This window comes from Armigeres subalbatus, chromosome 2 (assembly GCF_024139115.2).
Source record: "Armigeres subalbatus isolate Guangzhou_Male chromosome 2, GZ_Asu_2, whole genome shotgun sequence".
Lineage (NCBI taxonomy): Eukaryota > Metazoa > Arthropoda > Insecta > Diptera > Culicidae > Armigeres > Armigeres subalbatus.
The window spans coordinates 269155998-269176510 of NC_085140.1; the positions used below are offsets into that span (position 1 = coordinate 269155998).

At 42.0% G+C, this 20513-nt stretch overlaps 1 protein-coding gene across 3 annotated transcripts in view; it reads right to left on the reverse strand.

Annotated features, from left to right (window-relative positions):
- Positions 1–1906: 1906 nt before the first annotated feature.
- LOC134212214 (uncharacterized) overlaps positions 1907–20513 on the reverse strand; it is a 730451-nt gene continuing 711844 nt past the window's right edge. For 2 of the 3 annotated variants that reach the window (XM_062689869.1, XM_062689870.1), the window contains 4 exons: positions 19272–19605; positions 19053–19173; positions 18511–18716; positions 1907–5870 (listed from right to left, as the gene is read on the reverse strand). In XM_062689869.1, the coding sequence (XP_062545853.1) occupies positions 2852–5870; positions 18511–18716; positions 19053–19173; positions 19272–19605 (3680 nt within the window). In that variant the 3' untranslated portion in view covers positions 1907–2851. The remainder of the gene's footprint in view (positions 5871–18510; positions 18717–19052; positions 19174–19271; positions 19606–20513) is intronic. The other variant, XM_062689868.1, reaches the window with a different exon arrangement.

The following is a 20513-nucleotide window of genomic DNA, read 5'->3' on the forward strand; positions in this document are numbered from 1 at the left end:
TCGTGTTGTGACAAGGCCGATAATTCGTCCATTCTTCTTGCGTTGCTCATTTACATAAAACCAATAGTATTTTGAATGTAATCGGAGCCCTCAATATATAGTGTTGACCCGATTATATCACGTTTGGACCCGGTTTTGCAACCCAAAAAAAAATTGAAAAAAAAAATTGTCACATATTCTGTTTTATCATCCCAAAATTCACTGGGGGTGATAAAATCGAAATATTACTGTAATCCCTGCTCTTATCGCTGGAAAGAGATCTTACTCGAGCGTTTGTATTCGTAGTTGAGCCTGCCATAGTGTTGTTTGAGCGGGAGTGTCTTTTTTAGTCTTCCAAAGAACACGGGAGCCATCGCGGATTGTCTTCTGCGGGATATGCCTGTCTATAACATAAGACAAGACGTGCCAGAAAATTTGTGCAACGAGATTGACGTCCGGGTTGTCGCAGGTGTGAGGCAAAGAGTATTCTATCATCGCTACTGTTCCTCGTCGTGATTGAATTAGAAGCACGGATTCAAAAGGCTAGGGCTGCTTTTGCGGGTTTACAAAACATTTAAAGATCCATTAGGGTAAGCCAATGTACATCTCGAATATTCGACACTAAGCTGAAATATGTGTGTTGGTGTACGCCGATGAGACGTGATGTGTATCAGTAAAGATCACGCAGAAGCTACAATCAACCGATTTCTACGTTTTTATAATTCTTATGTCACAACAATCTCTTACAATCACAACTAAATTTCGAAGGGTCTGTCACCCACAGCTAACGGAAAAAACAGAAACGAAATCTGCTCGATATTGGAATCCGGTATTACATAGCAGCAGAAGCAAACCCAGAGGCTCGTGGCGACGAAACCTTATCGAATAAAGAATTAAAGGATGCCGAAAGAAAAAAGACGCGCATTGTCACTTCTGGTTTCATTTCGTTTGGAACAAAGCTCAAATTAGTCAAGGCTTTCACCAGATTCATTTGATCTATATCCGCTTCAATAGATAAGCGCTTGTGGAACTTGGAGAATTAAGATTCATTTTGTTACTTTCGAAACTTCAGCCTAAAGTTAACCCTCTAACGCCCAAATTTTTGTTTTCGTTCAAAATCACTATTTTTCTTCGTAAAGTCGATCTGAACACGTTTCGGACAAAATTAAAATTTTCAATTCGTGATCTCTTCAATATTTTTTTTTTCAACATATTAAAAGTTTGAAAATTCTCATTCATTGCTGGATTATTGCAATTTTTTTTATTTTCTAGGGTTTATTTTTTATTCTTCGTGCAAGACGTTCGAGAAATTTTCAAAAGTGTATCGTTCACCATTAGGAGCCCTTTTTAGCCGTTTGGTAAGATGCGCACCTACAAAGCAAGACCATGCTGCGGGTGGCTGGGTTCGATTCCTGGTCTGGTCTAGGACATTTTCTCGACTTCCTTGGGCATAAAAGTATCGTCGTGTTAGCCTCATGATATACGAATAGATGAATGGTAACGCTTCGCAGCACTTCCAAAGTTAATAACTGCGAGATTTCTGAACCTAACGAGTATTTGAAGGAATTGATGATACAGTCACTTTTCCACTGCAAGCCGAGAACACCTCTGCACTCGCCACGAGTTCATGTGGAATTTTATTGGAATTAGAAAAATCAAAGTGTAAAAAGTTTTTAACAATCACTGTTATAGTATAGTAGTGACAATGTTATTGGCTCTGTAAAGTTGAGTGCGGCACGGCGATCGAGCCTTCAAATAAACGAGCTAAATAAATAGAATGAAGTAAGAGCACAAATTTGCGAACCTCCCATTTAGTTTTCGCACTTTCAGATGCGTTGAGTTATAGGAATCATATCCATCGTAGCATGTGGTGCGGCCTTCTTTTATCAATCGCGATATCAACCCAAAGAACGAAGGAAAATCTGTAGACACTAGAACTTGTATAAGTTATATTTTTTCGACTATACCTATCCTCCTTATCGGCTAAAAAGTTGATTTTAATCTTAATAAAAAATAAAGTTTTCTATAGTTTTTTTTTCATTCCTCCCGTTACTACATTAGTCTATACTTACGCATTACCCTCAATTAATTTACTTACCAACTAAAGTTTTTTTTAACTGTATGCATGTGTGTGTTTGTTTACCTTAATCTTTATATAATCGTGTAATTTTCTCCTATTCTTTGATGAACGTAAACAAAAACAAGAAAATCAAGTAAAGCTTATTTTGGCATTTGAAATTTCATCTTATATCTCAATGTGTTCCAACTGTATGTTTTCTCCTGTCTGTCGGCTGCTCATTCTGGGTCTGTGTAATCTATTGGGGTTTTGTTTATTTTGTTTCATTTTTTTCCTTGCAATTAAACTATTTTTGGAATATTTCTGTTTCTCTTCCTTCTCGTGTCCATCAATGCTTTGCTTAAATACTAGTTTTAAAATAACGTTCGACATGCTTAGGTATTACTGCGGCACTCTCTTCAATAACCATCGCGATCGCGATCACCCGCCCAAGCTGGGCAGGCTGTCTCTCTCGCTTTCTCTCGGAACATACACTACTGTCCGCCAGAACGCCTCTCTCCTTCTCGGTTCCATCTATTCAGATATAGTGGTACACAAAAAAAAACAAACAAACGGTAACGAAGAACTGTCCTAATCCAAGGTTCTGCAGTTTCTCTACTGCATAAGAAAATACACACACGAGGAGTGTGTCCATGCCTGCATGCTGTAGTTCTTGTGTTGTATATTTACATCTCTCACGCAGCTTAACCGCTATTACTTACGATTGAAAGGAGGGGCTCTTCTGTTGTTTCAGATTGGCAGTTTTCAGTGTGTATGTAAGAATGTGTTTTCATCTCCTGTGCTCTTCATTTTTTTTTATTGTTGCTGTTGGCCGCTTTTGGGTAATGACTGTTGTTGCTGCTGCTGGGTTTGGGCCTGTGCAACCGAGCGGACAAAATCTATTTGAGCATACGTGAAGGCAGAACCAGTCTGTTGTTGCGAGGTACATCCGGAGTTGGGACTAGGGCTGGAATTTAACGAGTCAGGTCCACCAGGGCGACTTGCTGCGGCCGCGTTACAACTATCAAGGTCAATTTCCATGCGATTTGGTGGCACTACTACCGCACTACCTGGCGCCGCCACTGATAAGGGGTTTGTGCTGGGTGGAAGATCGAGACTGGCATAGTGCAGCTCGCGTTCCGAACTTACAGAGGGTGGTCTCGAAATGATTTGCGGATCGGTGAGCGAGGTAACGGATTCCGGCCTTACGCCGGGAGTCACTGTAGTTGTCGTTGTTGCAATCATCGTGCTAGACGCTGTGGGGCTTTGGTTTTTGCTCTCACACAACGTTGAAGTTGAGGAAGCGGATGATGAGGTAGCTGATATGATGGGAAGCCTATCGCTGTTGGCCGAACTGGGGCGTGTCGAACCTGCGGATGGAGGACATTTGTTGTTGATTTTCTCGCTATTAACACTGTTCGGTCGTGAAGTGCGCTGCAGCATCTCATATCCCGAGGAGTCAATACCAGATGTGCCAGCCCGACGCTCCGAGTAATGTCGTGTGAACGCTGGTTTGGGCGATACTCCACTGGATTTCTTCAGAAGTGCTTCATCTTGACTCGAAGTGATCGGCTTGAAAATCTGGTTGGACTTTTTGGTCAGCGGAGGAAGTCCACTTTCTGTCGAAGCTAGTTCCGACTGGGAAGTGCTAGAAAGCTTCCTGAGACTAGCTGGATTCATTATAGCGTAATCACCGGCTTGATCATCCACTGCCATAGGAGTGGTTGGTTTGGTCGCCACTGGAGTGGTCACCGGTGTGCAATTAACATAATCTGGATATTCCACAGCAGATTTCATCGCAGTTATGGTTGGTGTTGTTCTAGTATTAGTCGATGTTGTGAGAATTAGACTTAGATTTGCTTTTTTGGTGCTGCTGAAGGAACTTGGACGACTTTTCTCAGGCTTCTGCTGAGACTGTTGCTGCTGTTGTTGGTGACCTATACTCAACTCGGCATAGTTATGACTTAGATCCTCCAGTTTACTGCTATCCGCAGTATCTTTCGGTTGCGATGGTTGCTGCTGATCCATTGCTAGGAACTCGTTCGATTCTTCACTATTATCTTCATCCGTTTCGCTGATACGCAATGTGCCCGTAGTTCCGTCCACATAGCACTTTCGCTCCTCTGCACTGGGTTCGATACCCATGGCAAACGACTTGATAGGGCTTCCTGGGCTGAACGGGAAAATTGTGACCTGACTTCCAGAAGGTGTAACAATTCCGCTATCTCTCGAATCGCACCGCGATCGTAAGCTGTTTTGCTTAGGACTGAACCCAATTTGTGCCGAGACCTGATGCCGCTGCTGCGTCGCCGAGGGGTTTAACGGAAGGTAATAAGATGGAGCTCCACCTATCTTTGGTTCCATCGTGTCCCCTTGCAATGTACGACCAGGGCCTCCTGACTGAATTGCGATGGGTAGCGAACTTAAACGGGACTCCATTGCACTAGAGCTTCCACTGACTTCTTTACGAGTAAAATCCATATTGATATACTCATCCGATGCTGGTTTAGTGCATTCTAGGTTAAGACTAGTCTTGGGCTGGCTCCATGACATCTCCATGTAGACTTCAGGCGCGCTGCTCGGCGCAACCGCTTCCTCCTCATCTTCTTCCTCTTCGTTAATCATTTTCTCTTCGTTGCCACTATCACCTCCAGCACTTGTCATCATCAGCGGGCTTATGTTGAGGTAATCTTCTGAAGGTACTGTGGGTTTACGGTTTGTCGCTGACGAGGAAGACGAAGACGATGTTCCCATCATCCGTGGGGACATTTCCAGGTAGTTATTGTTATTATTTCCACCGCCATTGAACTTCTTCGGTGAATTGATCTTAATCGGAGAGCTTTTGCTTTTCGTCGACAGGTTCAGTTCGTATGGTGTTCCTCCTGGTCGCATATCCAGATAGTCGTTCTCCTCATGGACACTCGTGTTCACAGGTGGGATGTGTCCTGGCTTCATTTCGACATATCCCGTGTTTCTCTGGTTTCCTCCCGCTGTCATCTCCATGTAATCCTCTGTTCCTGAAGCCTTTTGCGGAGTGCTACTACTGACATCAGGTTCTGCGTGGAATGAAGGAGCACTGAAATCAATTTCCATCAGATCATCCATTATAGGATCAAACGATCCATGTGGCTTTGCTGCCAGCATCGGGGCACTTGACGATTTTTTTCCCGTTCTGCTTTCATTGATGCTCGAACTCGAGCCCCTGGTATTCGTACTTGGCCCAGGGACACAGTTGGTAATGCTTCCGCTATTGCTACTGGTTTCTTGCAAGCTACCAGAGCTACCCGCAGATAAAAGTGGAGCAGTAATTGGTGCACCACTTCCCTTATAGACATCCGACCGTGGAACCTTAGCTCTCGAACCTACCGAAAATGCTCGTACTCTCGAGTTTGAAGAACCCTCTGAGCTAAGCATGTCCACGCGCAGCTTTCTTTTGTTATGCTCCAGTCGACTGCCTACCGAGTACGTTCGCAACGGTCGCTCCATTTCATCGTCTTCACTAGGAGTAAATCGAGCCTCAACCTTGTCCAGGTGATACCCGGAGAATCGCATATCGGTCGAAGGGGTGCCCGACGTAATACTGCAGCTAGAGGCTGCCGAACTAATATTACCATTACCACCACCACCGCCGCCGCCGCCACCGATTGTTGCAGCATGACTGATCGTCGCCGCAAAACCACTCGATGGGGCAATCGTGCGATTACTGCTGTTGTGCGACGGATCCATGTCCACGTATTCTTCCGTGTTGTGACCTGGGGCCGCCATAGGAACATAAGCGTCAACGGTGTCCTCCGCCAAACTGGAGGTACGAGAGTGCGCACTGGAACTGTACAAGCTGAAACGAGATTAATGGACAGTGTTTAGTTTCATTGGGTAAAGTATCTCGGCTTCGGAGAGCACTGATGTTTGCTGGCTGTTGCGCATTAATAAAATGTCCTTAAATTATTTAGCAAAATAAAGATAGACCTATTCTACGACTAGAATGATGTGAGAAATTTAATGAAAGTGCCCTTATCGGGGGTGAGAATGGGTTATCGATCCTACCGACAGTTTCAAGGACGGATAACAAAATCGTTCGAAAAGGTCTCTTATAATTTAGTTTTCTATGTAAGTAGAGTAGAGTGGGGCATAAGTACGCACTTAGTTTTCAATCGAACACAAGGCCCTTATGAAGCAAACTTCTGCATATCAATTCAATGTCAACGATTTGTATACTCTTCCTTTATGTTACCCATTGGAAAAAATAATGAAATTAATTAAATTCGTTTTAGCAGAAAGCTTATTGCAAGACACCTAAAAAACGCACTTTTACCCCACCGCACTATGGGGAATTCTCATACAAATGGGTGGCCAAAAATATTTTTTCAATGAAAACTGTTTCTATGCAACATATTTTATGTGCAGGAATATTTAAGAACCTTTTTTAACCCTTTAAGGGCCATCGTTAACCCTTCAAAAAATGTCACCCGCGAAAAAAACAATTCTTAAAAAAAAAAATTCGGTATTTTTTTTGTTTTTTTTTTCAATACAGCATGCATAAAATAGCAAACAACTATATCGCTAGTAATAATGTCTTTCATTTTCTAATCATAACGAGGTGTAGAGAATAAAAACCACAATTTTCAAGAAAACTTTGATTGCAGCGTTCTCGTAAACGCGCAAATATGCGCAAGCAAATCACTCAGTAGAAGGTGGTACTAGGGTTATATTTCAATCCCCCATTTACAGATCAGGGGACATTTGGGGACATTAGGTTTGCGGGACCATTTTATAGCAAAGAGTTATGATAATTAAAGTTTTTCTTTTACAACTTTTTGATTAATTGCATATTATTCGGCAACTCGGCCGTACGAAAACTATTTTTTTTGTTAAATATCTTGGCTGTGCATATGCACAGCATATGTTTCGAAATGGACAAATTGTTATGAAATTTGCGAAAAAGAATCCACGTGTCTTGGAGGGACTCGAACCCTCAACCTCCTACTCTCTAGATAGGCGTGATAAACCCTACACAACAAGACCACTTAAAGGTCACGTTTGCGGAAAAGCCATCAGAATCCGAGTACCAACCTCCACCGCGGTTAGCTCTCTTTTTTGCAAATTGAATATCTTTCGGATGCTTGATTTGTCCAATCTCCACATGTGCTTTACTATTGTATACCCACAGCCAAGCGAGTGCACATTGTTTATTAAACGAGAGGATCGCACTCCATGCCCCCCAGGAACTGTCTGGGCGGGACGGTATAGAATGCGAATTCAATCGCACTCTGCTGTGCCAAAGGCTTGCTTGGCGATTGAATTCGCATTCTATACCGTCCCGCCCAGACAGTTCCTGGGGGGCATGGAGTGCGATCCTCTCGTTTAATAAACAATGTGCACTCGCTTGGCTGTGGGTATACAATAGTAAAGCACATGTGGAGATTGGACAAATCAAGCATCCGAAAGATATTCAATTTGCAAAAAAGAGAGCTAACCGCGGTGGAGGTTGGTACTCGGATTCTGATGGCTTTTCCGCAAACGTGACCTTTAAGTGGTCTTGTGTAGGGGTTATCACCTATCTAGAGAGTAGGAGGTTGAGGGTTCAGTCCCTCCAAGACACGTGATTCTTTTCGCAAATTTCATATCAATTTGTCCATTTCGAAACATATGCTGTGCATATGCACAGCCAAGATATTTAACAAAAAAACTTTTTGATATTAAACTTCACATGCAAAACAAACCAATCTATCGGAAAGCTAAAGTTTCAAGCTTTGAAATGGTATATAAAACTTTATATTTGGAGAAAAAATGACTTCATAACATACAAATCAAAGTTAGTTATGATTTTTTTGACGTAGGACTTACGTCTTTCTGTACTATACTGGGTGTCATTTAGATTTTTGGAAATTGAAAGCGTTACGCTGGAAGGGAAGATTTTAAACCTTAATAGCGCCTTTATCTTTCGATGGATTTTTAAGATTTATATATCAATCGACTCCGACACTCTCCACCATTTTGCCTATTTCATTAAAACTTAAGATTATTAACGATAAGCTTTCGAACATTTCCATTCTTGTCAAAGCCAGTAAAAATTTCATATGTAACCAATTCCGTGCATTCCTAACACGGACATCAGAATGCGTTATGTCACGGGCCCTCGGATCCACCGCAAGATTTTATTTGTCCTATAAAAGAAGCAGTGCCTGCCGTGTGCGAGTCATTACAATTTGTGGCAGCAGCGCGTACTGTAGAAATGGGCGTTTTTCGGAAAAATATCGATACTGCCGAATCGATGTTTTTATTGTCGAAAAATCGATGCCGAAAAATATCGGCGTTGAAACATCGATATTCCGATATATCGATACGCCCGAAAAATTAAAAGCACGAGCAAAAAAAAAAACAGGGTTAGTTTAGATTTTTCATTTCAGGTCATCGAATCGCACATCAAAGTTTCGCTGTTTCGCAGTTTTTAACAGATTGTGCCTAATGTGCTATATTTTTGGAATTCAAAAAATCGAAATCCGATATCCGCTAGAAAAAATCGATACAGTCAAATATCGAACTTAAAAAAATCGATACGAAATATCGATTAATCGGAGGGAAAATATCGATTCCCGATATATCGTATCGGTATCGGTATCGCATTTTTCGTTTCGTTCGTTCTATAGCTGTGTTTACCTACACAGCATGCAATCGCTAGCGGTAGAACTGCCGGTGGGTCTGCGAATATGCATGAAAGAAGTGGGCGCATTTTTCTTTGTCATTCTGTGCTTGATGATGGTCGGATGCAGTGATGTTGGTTGCGATTGATGCAATCGCCCATCGCATCGCTCGGAGTTCACTGCTAGAGGCCGATGATGGCTGAGGCAGCGAGAGCAGCGGTGGTGGATGAAGAAGAATAAAATTGAAGATAAATGCCCTACATTTGCTTGAGTAAATAAGGGCTTAATAGTTAGAAATAAATCAATTCTAATTATGTATTATTAGTTTTATTTCCAGAAGTTTTGAATAAACAAATTGCTAATAATTCTACACAGCATGGAAGTTGTCGTTTCCAATATAAATACCTATGATCAAATAAGTCCTACGTTTACTCGCGGTTATGTTAAAAACATTACCCATTGCTCGTTTTTTTATCAGCTTTTTTCACTTCACCAGCCACTTTCGACTGAATAAACACAATGATTCAATATTTTCCGATTCTCTTATCTAGGGTATATACTTTCATATGATATATAAATTAGACAAATCGGAGATAGTAAATTTTCCGTTTAATGGCCACCCTTTTCCCCATAGTGCACCGGTGGGGTAAGAGTGCGCATCAGGTGGGGTAAGAGTACGCACTTTTTCAATCATGTGTTTTAAGTATATATTAACACAAATAAGAATTATGTTATTGATCTTTATTTTCATCGCCCCTCCCCTCTATCTTACACTTTTTATATGAATCCTCTATAAATGCATGTATCGTCTTACATCTCGCAAACCCCTCCTAGCTATGCGTTGCGTAATTTATGGATGTTTCTTTTGATCAAATGAAATAATCATTAATATGAATTTGTGTTTTAAATGGATTATGTTTAGGCGTAAAACAATACCTAATACGATTTCATTATTTCGCTTCAGTGCTTTGTTCCCTAAGTCCCAAGGGACTTCAGCTTATCCTTAAAAGGCAAACTTGTGATAATTTTCGATTTCTGTCCCTTTTTTCTTTGTTGTGGATCTTTACGCTTCGTAAGTAGTCTCATTTTGACCGAAGATACGGGTTTGACATCAGAACTTGAAGGTTCATATGCTTACTCTTGCCCCACCCGTTACTGCGTACTTTTGCCCCACAGCCCCAAAATTTATTAAGTTAATAGTTTTGACCATTTGGAAAACCAACCGAATTGGTGTTTTGCACCATCAAGTACTCTATACAATAGGTTATCGAAATGGTATAAGGTTCATTTGATTGAACGTATATATGGTAAGGGTATACTAGTTGCGAAATCACAATTATTTTTAGCAAAACGATCAAAAAATTATATAACTTCATATCTCCCTTGTTGTTTATTCAAATCGTTTACAATTACACATGACAATGGTTGGTCAGAATACCTGTCAAACTGATGCAGTGCTGCTAAATTATCTTTTTTATAACTTAAAAAAATCGAAAACGTACTCTTGCCCCACTCTACTCTACCTGAAACAGAGATCAATTTTTACCTCCATTTGACCTATTGTCACCCTCTGACAACGGTATTATTAGTAAGTGAAGTAAGGGAAGAATTTTCGATGAGATCGTTTTTACGCGATTTTTGGGATTGACGCAATTTTCGGAATTAATGCGTTACGCGAATTTTGGAATTTACGTGGTATCCCCCGTATCCATTGTAATCATTTTGACTCGCTTTGGTTTCTTTCAGCATTTCATTCATTGAATCAATATTACATTTAGGAGCTCATAGTTCAAAGTTGATTGAATTAAAGTTAAATAATTAATTATTGAGCTTTGGAGCCCTTCTCAACCTAGCGGTTGGAGAGTTCAGTGCGTGATTTCTCTTGTTTCGGACAGCAAAACGCTATTTGGCTTCGCCGACGACATAGATATTACGGCACGTAACTTTGAGAAGATGGAGGAAGCCTACATCAAACTGAAGAGGGAAGCTAAGCGGATCGGACTAGTCATCAACACGTCGATTCGGGGGTAATCTAATATTACCTCCTGCAACACTTTGAAAAATATCTCCTATAAGCTCTTAGAAGTTCGGATCAACTAGCATTATTTCCTCGGGAATATAACAGCTCTTCGGGTCGATCTTTGTTGCTGACAGCGCACCGGTTACTCGAGGGACGACCAGATAATCCAATGACGATTCGAAGCTGGTTGTTCTAGATTGCAATTTAGCTCTTTTATTCCATCTATAAGAACTTTAACACTCTCCTTTCGCAGGGGCAGTCAGTCCGCCATTCTTGTTGATATGAAATTCGCCATTGCCTCGGAATCTAGTAGTAAACGGCACATGTGCGTGCACTTCTCCACTGAAATCGAACACCTTCACCACAGCAACAATATCTGCTTCGTCTGCGTTGGAGCAATTGAGCCATTGCACTTCGCCGCAGTCAACGGTTGAGTAGGACTCTTGTCCTGCACTGCCACAGGTGGCTGTATATTTGCAAGTGGAACAACTTTCATTTCGTCGGGATGCATTAAGGCATGATGCTTCTTCGAGTGCCCTCCCATAATACCAGTTGCTTCGTCTTTGTATAGCGTTAATCAATATTTGACTTTTTGAATGCTCCACATGTGTCGATCGGATGAGCGTTCCCACACAAGAGACACCCGTCATTCTCTTTTGGAACCGTCACAGTGTGGATCCTGCTAGTGATAGTAGGCGCCTGGTTCTTCAGTGTAACAGTTTTTGTTTTCATTGTTATAAAGTTTTGCTCGCAAGGAAGTTAAAAATGTAATCGTTTCCTTGAATGTTGGTTAAGTTTTGATATCAACATCAAAATGAAATCATAATCAAACTGATTACTTATTCCGTTATTCAAAACCAATAACAAAATCAGTTTTCGATTTGCTCTCATCGACAGCAGAAATAGTTTTCAATTTGATGTCACAGTAAGATTTGTCTGCTATACATTTTTTTATTTTAACCGTTAAAACGACTAAAAGGATATCATCCGGAGTTATCAAAATTAGGCGATTTCACAACAACAAAATTAGTTATCGATTTGCTCTCAAGCTTTGCTCGGGTTACCATGTTCGGGTACTCGGGTCTAACTTCGACGTCAACAGCGCAATTATAATGGGCTCGGACATCTTGTCCATCTTGGGTTTATGAAACTCCAGGGACTCCACACTCTTAGTGCAGTCGTCGATCAACGTTCAAAATTCAACAAACGATTCTCTTCAGCAATTGATTTCAAATTCAATAGATTCGTGACGTGGCCATAAATCACCATCGGAAGGTTCTCATACCGCTCAGTTAGAATCCTCCAAGCACCATCGTAGTTGTTGTCTTTCAGGGTCTGTTCATCAATAGCCCCCTTCGATTCTCCGACCAACGCCTTATCCAAATAATGGAGCTTCGTTGCTGGTGAATTCTGTGTGCATCCTTTTTTCATCCACTAATCTAACATCCGGCTCGAAGGACCAAAATGTTCTTCGGATGGTCAGTGAAAAAAACAATGTGGACTGTAAATTTAGACTTTATTGGAAATTAAACACGTCTTAACACCGCGAGTTTCGAATACTTTTTCATTTTTTTCTAGTTCCTATTCTTACTTAAATCCCTTCTAATCGAGCAAAGTCTACACTACCTTAATCGTGTACCCAAAACTCTCATATACACTGAAGTAAGAGAGAACGCAACATAATATAGTGATTCACTTTTTCCTTCCTTATTTTAGTTTAGTTTAGTTGATTTTTTGAGTTGATATATGATGAAATCAAATCCGTTTCTTATATTGAGCGCGATAATTGGGTTTTTAGGGGTATTGAGATTATTACATATCTTGAATCTATTATAAAAACTGAGCCTAAATGCAAAATTTCATGAATTTTGGAGCACGGGAGCTATTTAAAATCAATTTCGAAAATCTTAATAATTTCGCATATTAAACACCCCTAACTTGATTTTACTATGGGCCGAGCTGTCAACCTGTAAGCTAACTGCCAAGCAGTCAAACTTTCAAAAACTTTTAAAATGGATATAAAACATCAAAGGTAGGGTCTATGAGTGTGAAAAAAATATGTTGTAGCTCAGAAAAAGGTGTTCTATCGAATGAATAAAAAAAACAACATGTTTTTCAAAATTAAAAAACCCAATTGCCATGGAAGAGATGTCTTCCGTTGCATCTTTGTAACATATGACAGCTCGGCGAAAATAGATTGCGATCTCTCAACAAGCTTCCTAGCTTATTTTCTTGTAGCTTAAACAAAAATGATCCGCATATGTATTTTTGATACTTATAGAACACGATTCAGTTTTGTCAGGTGCTTCTGCAGACGTTGTTAGATAAGGGAGTACCAGGGTTGTAAATCGCGGGCAGCAGGGACTATGTCCAAGGGCTTGACGATCCCTCCCCAGGCCATCTGCGAGTTGTGGGGCTTGCCTAGGATGTGGTGGGGTTTGACAGTGGGCCCTGTTAAATTCCTTTAAAAAGCTGCATGTATCCGCAAGTAGGCCCCACCAAAGCGACCGTGTGCCGCTCAAAGCGCACAAGCCCAAGTCCTGGTGTTAGGTGGGACGCTAAACAGCCCTGACACGACGGCCCTCCGACGAGACAGGAGGTTTGCGCAGGCCCACAAGCTAAAAATGAACTACTCAAAATTTAGTCAAATCCGACTCATTTTCATTAAAAACGGGACAACTCAAAATTTGAGTAAAAGATGCTACTTCAATAAAATGATGATTGCACTTAAACTAGGAGTCTGTTTGTCGTAAAATGCACTTAGATAGATAGATAAACTTGATTCGCATCTGTCGTATTAAAAATTGATGGAAGGCCAAGCTTAACTTTCGCGAAATCATCATTTTATTGAAGTAGTATCTTTTACTCAAATTTTGAGTTGTCCCGTTTTTAATGAAAATGAGTCGGATTTGACTCAATTTTGAGTAGTTCATTTTTAGCGTGCAATAAGCCGCCTAGAAAACCAATCATTACGAACAATATAAGAGATAATGCGACTCGATATAATCGGCAAAGACCTAGGCGACGAATACAGGATCACGATTGGAAGCTTGGAACATGGAATTGCAAGTCGCTGGGTTTCGCAGGTTGCGACAGGATGATCTACGATGAATTACATCCCGCAACTTCGACGTCGTGGCGCTGCAGGAGATTTGCTGGACAGGACAGAAAGTGTGGAAAAGCGGGCATCGAGCAGCTACCTTCTACCAAAGCTGTGGCACCACCAACGAGCTGGGAACCGGCTTCATAGTGCTGGGTAAGATGCGCCAACGCGTGATTGGGTGGCAGCCAATCAACGCAAGGATGTGCAAGCTGAGTCATCGGTAAGATGAACGCACAGGTACACGGATACAAATTTCATCCATTTGCTTCAAAAATATACATGTTTATTTCCAAAATGGTAATATGTTTGAATCAAACATATTTATTTTTAAAACCAAATTGAATTCCTGTTTGTTTTATACATACACTAGTGGACAGCCCCTCGCTCGCTCTTGCAAAAGTAAACAAAAACTCGAGTTCGGATCGGATCCGATCGGAAGTCAGCAGAGGAGCAGGAGCAAAAGTAAAAGCATATGTTTTCTTGCTTCCAAACTGAGGATAGGGATGTTTTTCAGGTACAGAAAGGTAAGTAAATGAAATATAAACGTTTGGAATTGTGGAATCTGGTAGTCAAATGCTGAAAATTGGTAGAATTGATAAGAAAATATTATGAGGGGTCGAACCAAAACAATAATATCCATGTTTGCTCCAAACATTTAGCTGGTTAAAACAACTTGAAACGCACATTTGATTTAATAAAAAGTTTTTGTTCGCTTCAAATGCAAAAATATGTTTGTTCCAAACAGATTTATTTTTGATGCCAGAACAAACTGAATTTATATTTGGATTTACCTAGAATATGTTTGTTTTTAACGTAGTTTTTTCTGCGTGTAGGAAGGGAGGAAATGTATAGACCGGTCATCGGACCGGATAGTCTGCATACCGTATCGAATGACAACGGCCAACGATGCATAAACTTCGCAGCCTCCCGCGGAATGGTAGTCCGAAGCACCTTCTTTCCCCGCAAAAATATCCACAAGGCCACATGGAGATCACCTAACCAAGAAACGGAAATCCAAATCGACCACGTTCTAATCGACGGTAAATTCTTCTCCGACATCACGAACGTCCGCACTTACCGCAGTGCGAATATTGAATCCGACCACTACCTCGTTGCAGTATGCCTGCGCTCAAAACTCTCGACGGTGTACAACACGCGTCGAAGTCGGACGCCGCGGCTTAACATTGGGCGGCTACAAGACGGTAGACTAGCCCAAGAATACGCGCAGCAGCTGGAAGTGGCACTTCCAACGGAAGAGCAGCTAGGCGCAGCATCTCTTGAAGATGGCTGGAGAGATATTCGATCCGCCATTGGTAGCACCGCAACCGCTGCACTTGGCACGGTGCCCCCGGATCAGAGAAACGACTGGTATGACGGCGAATGTGAGCAGTTAGTGGAAGAGAAAAATGCAGCTTGGGCGAGATTGCTGCAATACCGCACGAGGGCGAACGAGGCACGATATAAACAGGCGCGGAACAGATAAAACTCGATTTTCCGGAGGAAAAAGCGCCAGCAGGAAGATCGAGACCGTGAAGAAACGGAGCAACTGTACCGCGCTAATAACACACGCAAGTTCTATGAGAAGTTAAACCGTTCACGTGAGGGCCACGTGCCACAGCCTGATATGTGTAAGGACATAAACGGGAACCTTCTTACAAACGAGCGTGAGGTGATCCAAAGGTGGCGGCAGCACTACGAAGAACACCTGAATGGCGATGTGGCAGACGAAGATGGCGGTATGGTGATGGACCTGGGAGAACGCGCGCAGGACATAATTCTACCGGCTCCGGATCTCCAGGAAATCCAGGAGGAGATTGGCCAGCTGAAGAACAACAAAGCCCCTGGGGTTGACCAACTACCAGGAGAGCTATTTAAACACGGTGGTGATGCACTGGCTAGAGCGCTGCACTGGGTCATTACCAAAATTTGGGAGGAGGAAGTTTTGCCGCAGGAGTGGATGGAAGGTGTCGTGTGTCCCATCTACAAAAAGGGCGATAAGCTGGATTGTAGCAACTACCGCGCAATCACATTACTGAACGCCGCCTACAAGGTACTCTCCCAAATTTTATGCCGTCGACTAGCACCAACTGCAAGGGAGTTCGTGGGGCAGTACCAGGCGGGTTTTATGGGCGAACGCTCCACCACGGACCAGGTGTTCGCCATTCGCCAAGTACTGCAGAAATGCCGCGAATACAACGTGCCCACACATCATCTATTCATCGACTTCAAAGCCGCATATGATACAATCGATCGGGACCAGCTATGGCAGCTAATGCACGAAAACGGATTTCCGAATAAACTGACACGGTTGATCAAAGCGACGATGGATCGGGTGATGTGCGTAGTTCGAGTTTCAGGGGCATTCTCGAGTCCCTTCGAAACGCGTAGAGGGTTACGGCAAGGTGATGGTCTTTCATGTCTGCTATTCAACATCGCTTTGGAAGGGGTAATACGATGAGCAGGGATTAACACGAGTGGCACAAGTTTTCAATAAGTCCGTCCAGCTATTTGGCTTCGCCGACGACATAGATATTATGGCACGTAACTTTGAGAAGATGGAGGAAGCCTACATCCTAACACGTCGAAGACGAAATACATGATAGGAAGAGGTTCAAGACAAGACAATGTGAGCCACCCATCGCGAGTTGGCATCGGTGGTGACGAAATTGAGGTGGTAGAAGAATTTGTGTACTTGGGCTCACTGGTGACTGCCGAAAATGATACCAGCAGAGAAATTCGGAAACGTATAGTGGCTGGAAATCGTACATACTTTGGACTCCGCAAGACGCTTCGATCGAATAGAGTTCACCGCCGTACCAAACTGACAATCTACAAAACGCTCATTAGACCGGTAGTCCTCTACGGACACGAGACCTGGACGATGCTCGTGGAGGACCAACGCGCACTCGGAGTTTTCGAAAGGAAAGTGCTGCGTACCATCTATGGTGGGGTGCAGATGGCGGACGGTACGTGGAGGAGGTGAATGAACCACGAGTTGCATCAGCTGTTGGGAGAACCATCCATCGTTCACACCGCGAAAATCGGACGACTGCGGTGGGCCGGGCACGTAGCCAGAATGTCGGACAATAACCCGGTGAAAATGGTTCTCGACAACGATCCGACGGGCACAAGAAAGCGAGGTGCGCAGCGGGCAAGGTGGATCGATCAGATGGAAGATGACTTGCGGACCCTCCGTAGACTGCGTGGCTGGCGACGTGTAGCCATGGACCGAGCCGAATGGAGAAGACTCTTACATACCGCACAGGCCACTTCGGCCTTAGTCTGAATAAATAAATAATAATCCTTTTTTCATCCACTAATCTAACATCCGGCTCGAAGGACCAAAATGTTCTTCGGATGGTCAATGAAAAAAACAATGTGGACTGTAAATTTAGACTTTATTGGAAATTAAACACGTCTAAACACCGCGAGTTTCAAATACTTTTTCATTTCCTCTAGTTCTTATTCTTACTTATTTCCGCTCTAGTCGAGCAAATCTACACTACTTAAATCGTGTACCCAAAACTCTCCAATCCACTTAAATTGTAGAGGACGCAAAATAATATATTGATTCACATTTTCTTTCCTTATTTTAGTTTAGTTTAGTTGATTTTTTGAGTTGATATATGATGAAACCAAATCCGTTTCTTATATTGAGCGCGATAATTGGGTTTTTAGGGGTATTGAGATTATTACATATCTTGAATCTATTATAAAAACTGAGCCTAAATGCAAAATTACATGAATTTTGGAGCACGGGAGCTATTTAAAATCAATTTCGAAAATCCTAATAATTTCGCATATTAAACACCCCTAACTTGATTTCACTATGGGCCGAGCCTTTGGCCGAGCTGTCAACCTGTGAGCTAACTGCCAAGCAGTCAAATTTTCAAAAACTTTTAAAATGGATTTTTTATATCAAATTTAGGGTCTTCTTCTTCTTCTTATTGGCATTACATCCCCACACTGGGACAGAGCCGCCTCACAGCTTAGTGTTCATTAAGCACTTCCACAGTTATTAACTGCGAGGTTTCTAAGCCAAGTTACCATTTTTGCATTCGTATATCATGAGGCTAACACAATGATACTTTTTATGCCCAGGGAAGTCGAGACAATTTTCAATCCGAAAATTTCCTAGACCGGCACCGGGAATCGAACCCAGCCACCCTCAGCATGGTCTTGCTTTGTAGCCGCGCATCTTACCGCACGGCTAAGGAGGGCCCATGGAGGAGGGAGGGTCTATGACAGTGAAAAAAACAGATGGTCAAATCTATGGACCTCTTCGAATACAAATATTCCAAGTACGACATCTTATAGCTCAGTCGTTCTTCAACGGACTCCAGAGTTTCTGGTATGAGTCGATCAGTAAATTCTCTAAGATTTTATACAACTATTGTAATCAATAGTTGTCAATGCATTTAACTATTGAAAAATTCAATTTCACCAGTCAATGTTGAAATTGCACTTTAACAGCAAATTGCTTACATTTTGGCTATTAGCTATCCGGTAGGAACATGCAACAATGAAAAATAGTTAACTGTCCAGTATCCGATACCGGATCGTATATGTACTCGCTTTTTGGTAATGTTTTTTTAATTCTTTATTAATCAGGTGCTATCTTAATTTTATGCTTTGATAAAAAGCATAAAATGAATAACCTTAATAATCACAATGCTCTCCGAAGTTTCGCCCTCCCACCATCTATACTTACCCTCTGGGGAAGTCCGTACTCGGCGACATCGGTATGTAGCCACTGTTACCGGATGGGTCACCCGGTGAGCTACCGCACGGGCTGCACATCTCCATGTAGTTGCTGGTGCCGTCAACCGAACCGACAATGTTTGCCGGCGGTGCCGGACTGCCTCTTCTGATCGCCTGTGATATTGGAAGCGATAATGAATTATAACTGTGCTTTAACTATTGGGCAGGTTGTGGTAGATTGTTTTGGCGGCAATTGGGTTTATATTGTTGGATTTGTAGTAGTGGTGGTTGTAGCAGTGGTAGTAGTTGTAGAAGATGTAAACCATGCGTATACGGCCAGGGATGGTGGCGAGTGATATAATTTTTGGTCGAATAGTTCGGTTTTGAATTTCGAGGCCAGATTTTTTTTTAGCACGCGCCAGGTTGAAAGAGACAAAAAATAAAACATTCCGAAACGGATTAGATTTGCCAATTGAATATCGAAATTTTGAATTTTGAAAACGTAAAAATAGAGTATTGAATAGATGTGGAATCGCAATTGAAAAAACTTACGTGGCTAACGAATTCGTCCATCGACCGATGCTGCATCTGAGGCCTCAGAGGAACCTTGCCGTAGTTGTTGATGTACTCTTCGGAATTTTCTTCCGGAATGGAGCAACCTGAGCTGAGATGACTAAGAAGTGGAATACATAGAAGAGATAGGATGTTGTTATATTAATGATATGGCGTGATTCCATCCGAAGCATGGCAAAAGATCAAGGCGAGACTCACTTAATGACCTTGGGAAAGCCATTGCCTTCATCCGGAGTGTGTGAACTGTTGTAGCTGTCCGGTTCGTCAATACTGAACGAGGACCCATCGCTTCCGGTAGAGCATGCACCGGACGGGGGGCTCAGTGGTGACGAATGCACCGGGGGACTATGGCTGTGGCTCTGGCGGTTGACGATCATCGATTGCGGTCGGTTGAAGCTGGCCGATGGGATCGTACGCGGCGGAGGCATTCCACCGCTGTTCATGATCAGCTGCTGCTGGTGGGTGCTGGTTTCACTGGTTGTCCGGTTTCGGGATGGAAGACTGTCGCAACGCTCACGTGCGATGGCAGCGCCTGGAGAATCGATGGAAAAAAATAAAAATAAAATATATGAATCAATTAGTAAGTGGCTGTAAAAGACATTCAACAAGTAGTATTTGACCATCTTAAATCAAAATGTGATGTGTTCTGCAACGGAGCAAATAAGCCGGGATGTATTTTAGAGCAATGGCACAACGCATGGCGTTAGGCAGATGTATTTGGTTTTAGATGCATTAACTTTTAGCACAAGCGACATGAAATCGAAGCTTTGATTCACGGCGATGATGGCGCGGGTATGAGCAAATGTTTGATTGTTTTTTTGATCAATGGCATTAGTTTCCAAATAATGATGCGAAATATTATTAAATAATTATGTATATGTTTTAAAAATTTTTTTTTTTCACAAATATACATTTTAACGTACAAGTAAAAGATCAACTATTGTTTTTTCGTCGTAGTGAATTAACATACATACATGTTACATAGAGTTGCATCTTAGAGCGGATGCACTTCCTCAGATATACATCTCTAGCAGCACAAAGCTGTAAGACTCGTTTGCAGAAACTTCAATATCAACTGTCATAAGACGAGTTAGTATTCCATTTAATTTTACCACGTTGTAATATAACAGATCCGTATTTTGACCTCAACTGTGAGGCCGTCTTCAGTGTCTCGTACTTTACTCGACTTGAAGAGAAATAATCGCAGCCTACAATTTTTATACTTCGCTAAGTATCTTATCTAATCTTATTTAACTACCTTGTTAACCAGCTTAAAAAAAAATCCGCGTGGAAATTCGCGTAGATCCCAAGATTCTTGTAAAAAAAAACAACTTAATTTCCCAAGTTAATTAACATCGCGTAAATTGTGTAAATATTGTAAATATCACCCAAAAATTATTGGAAAGCTTGAAAGCACCATATGTTGCTTTTACAACACAA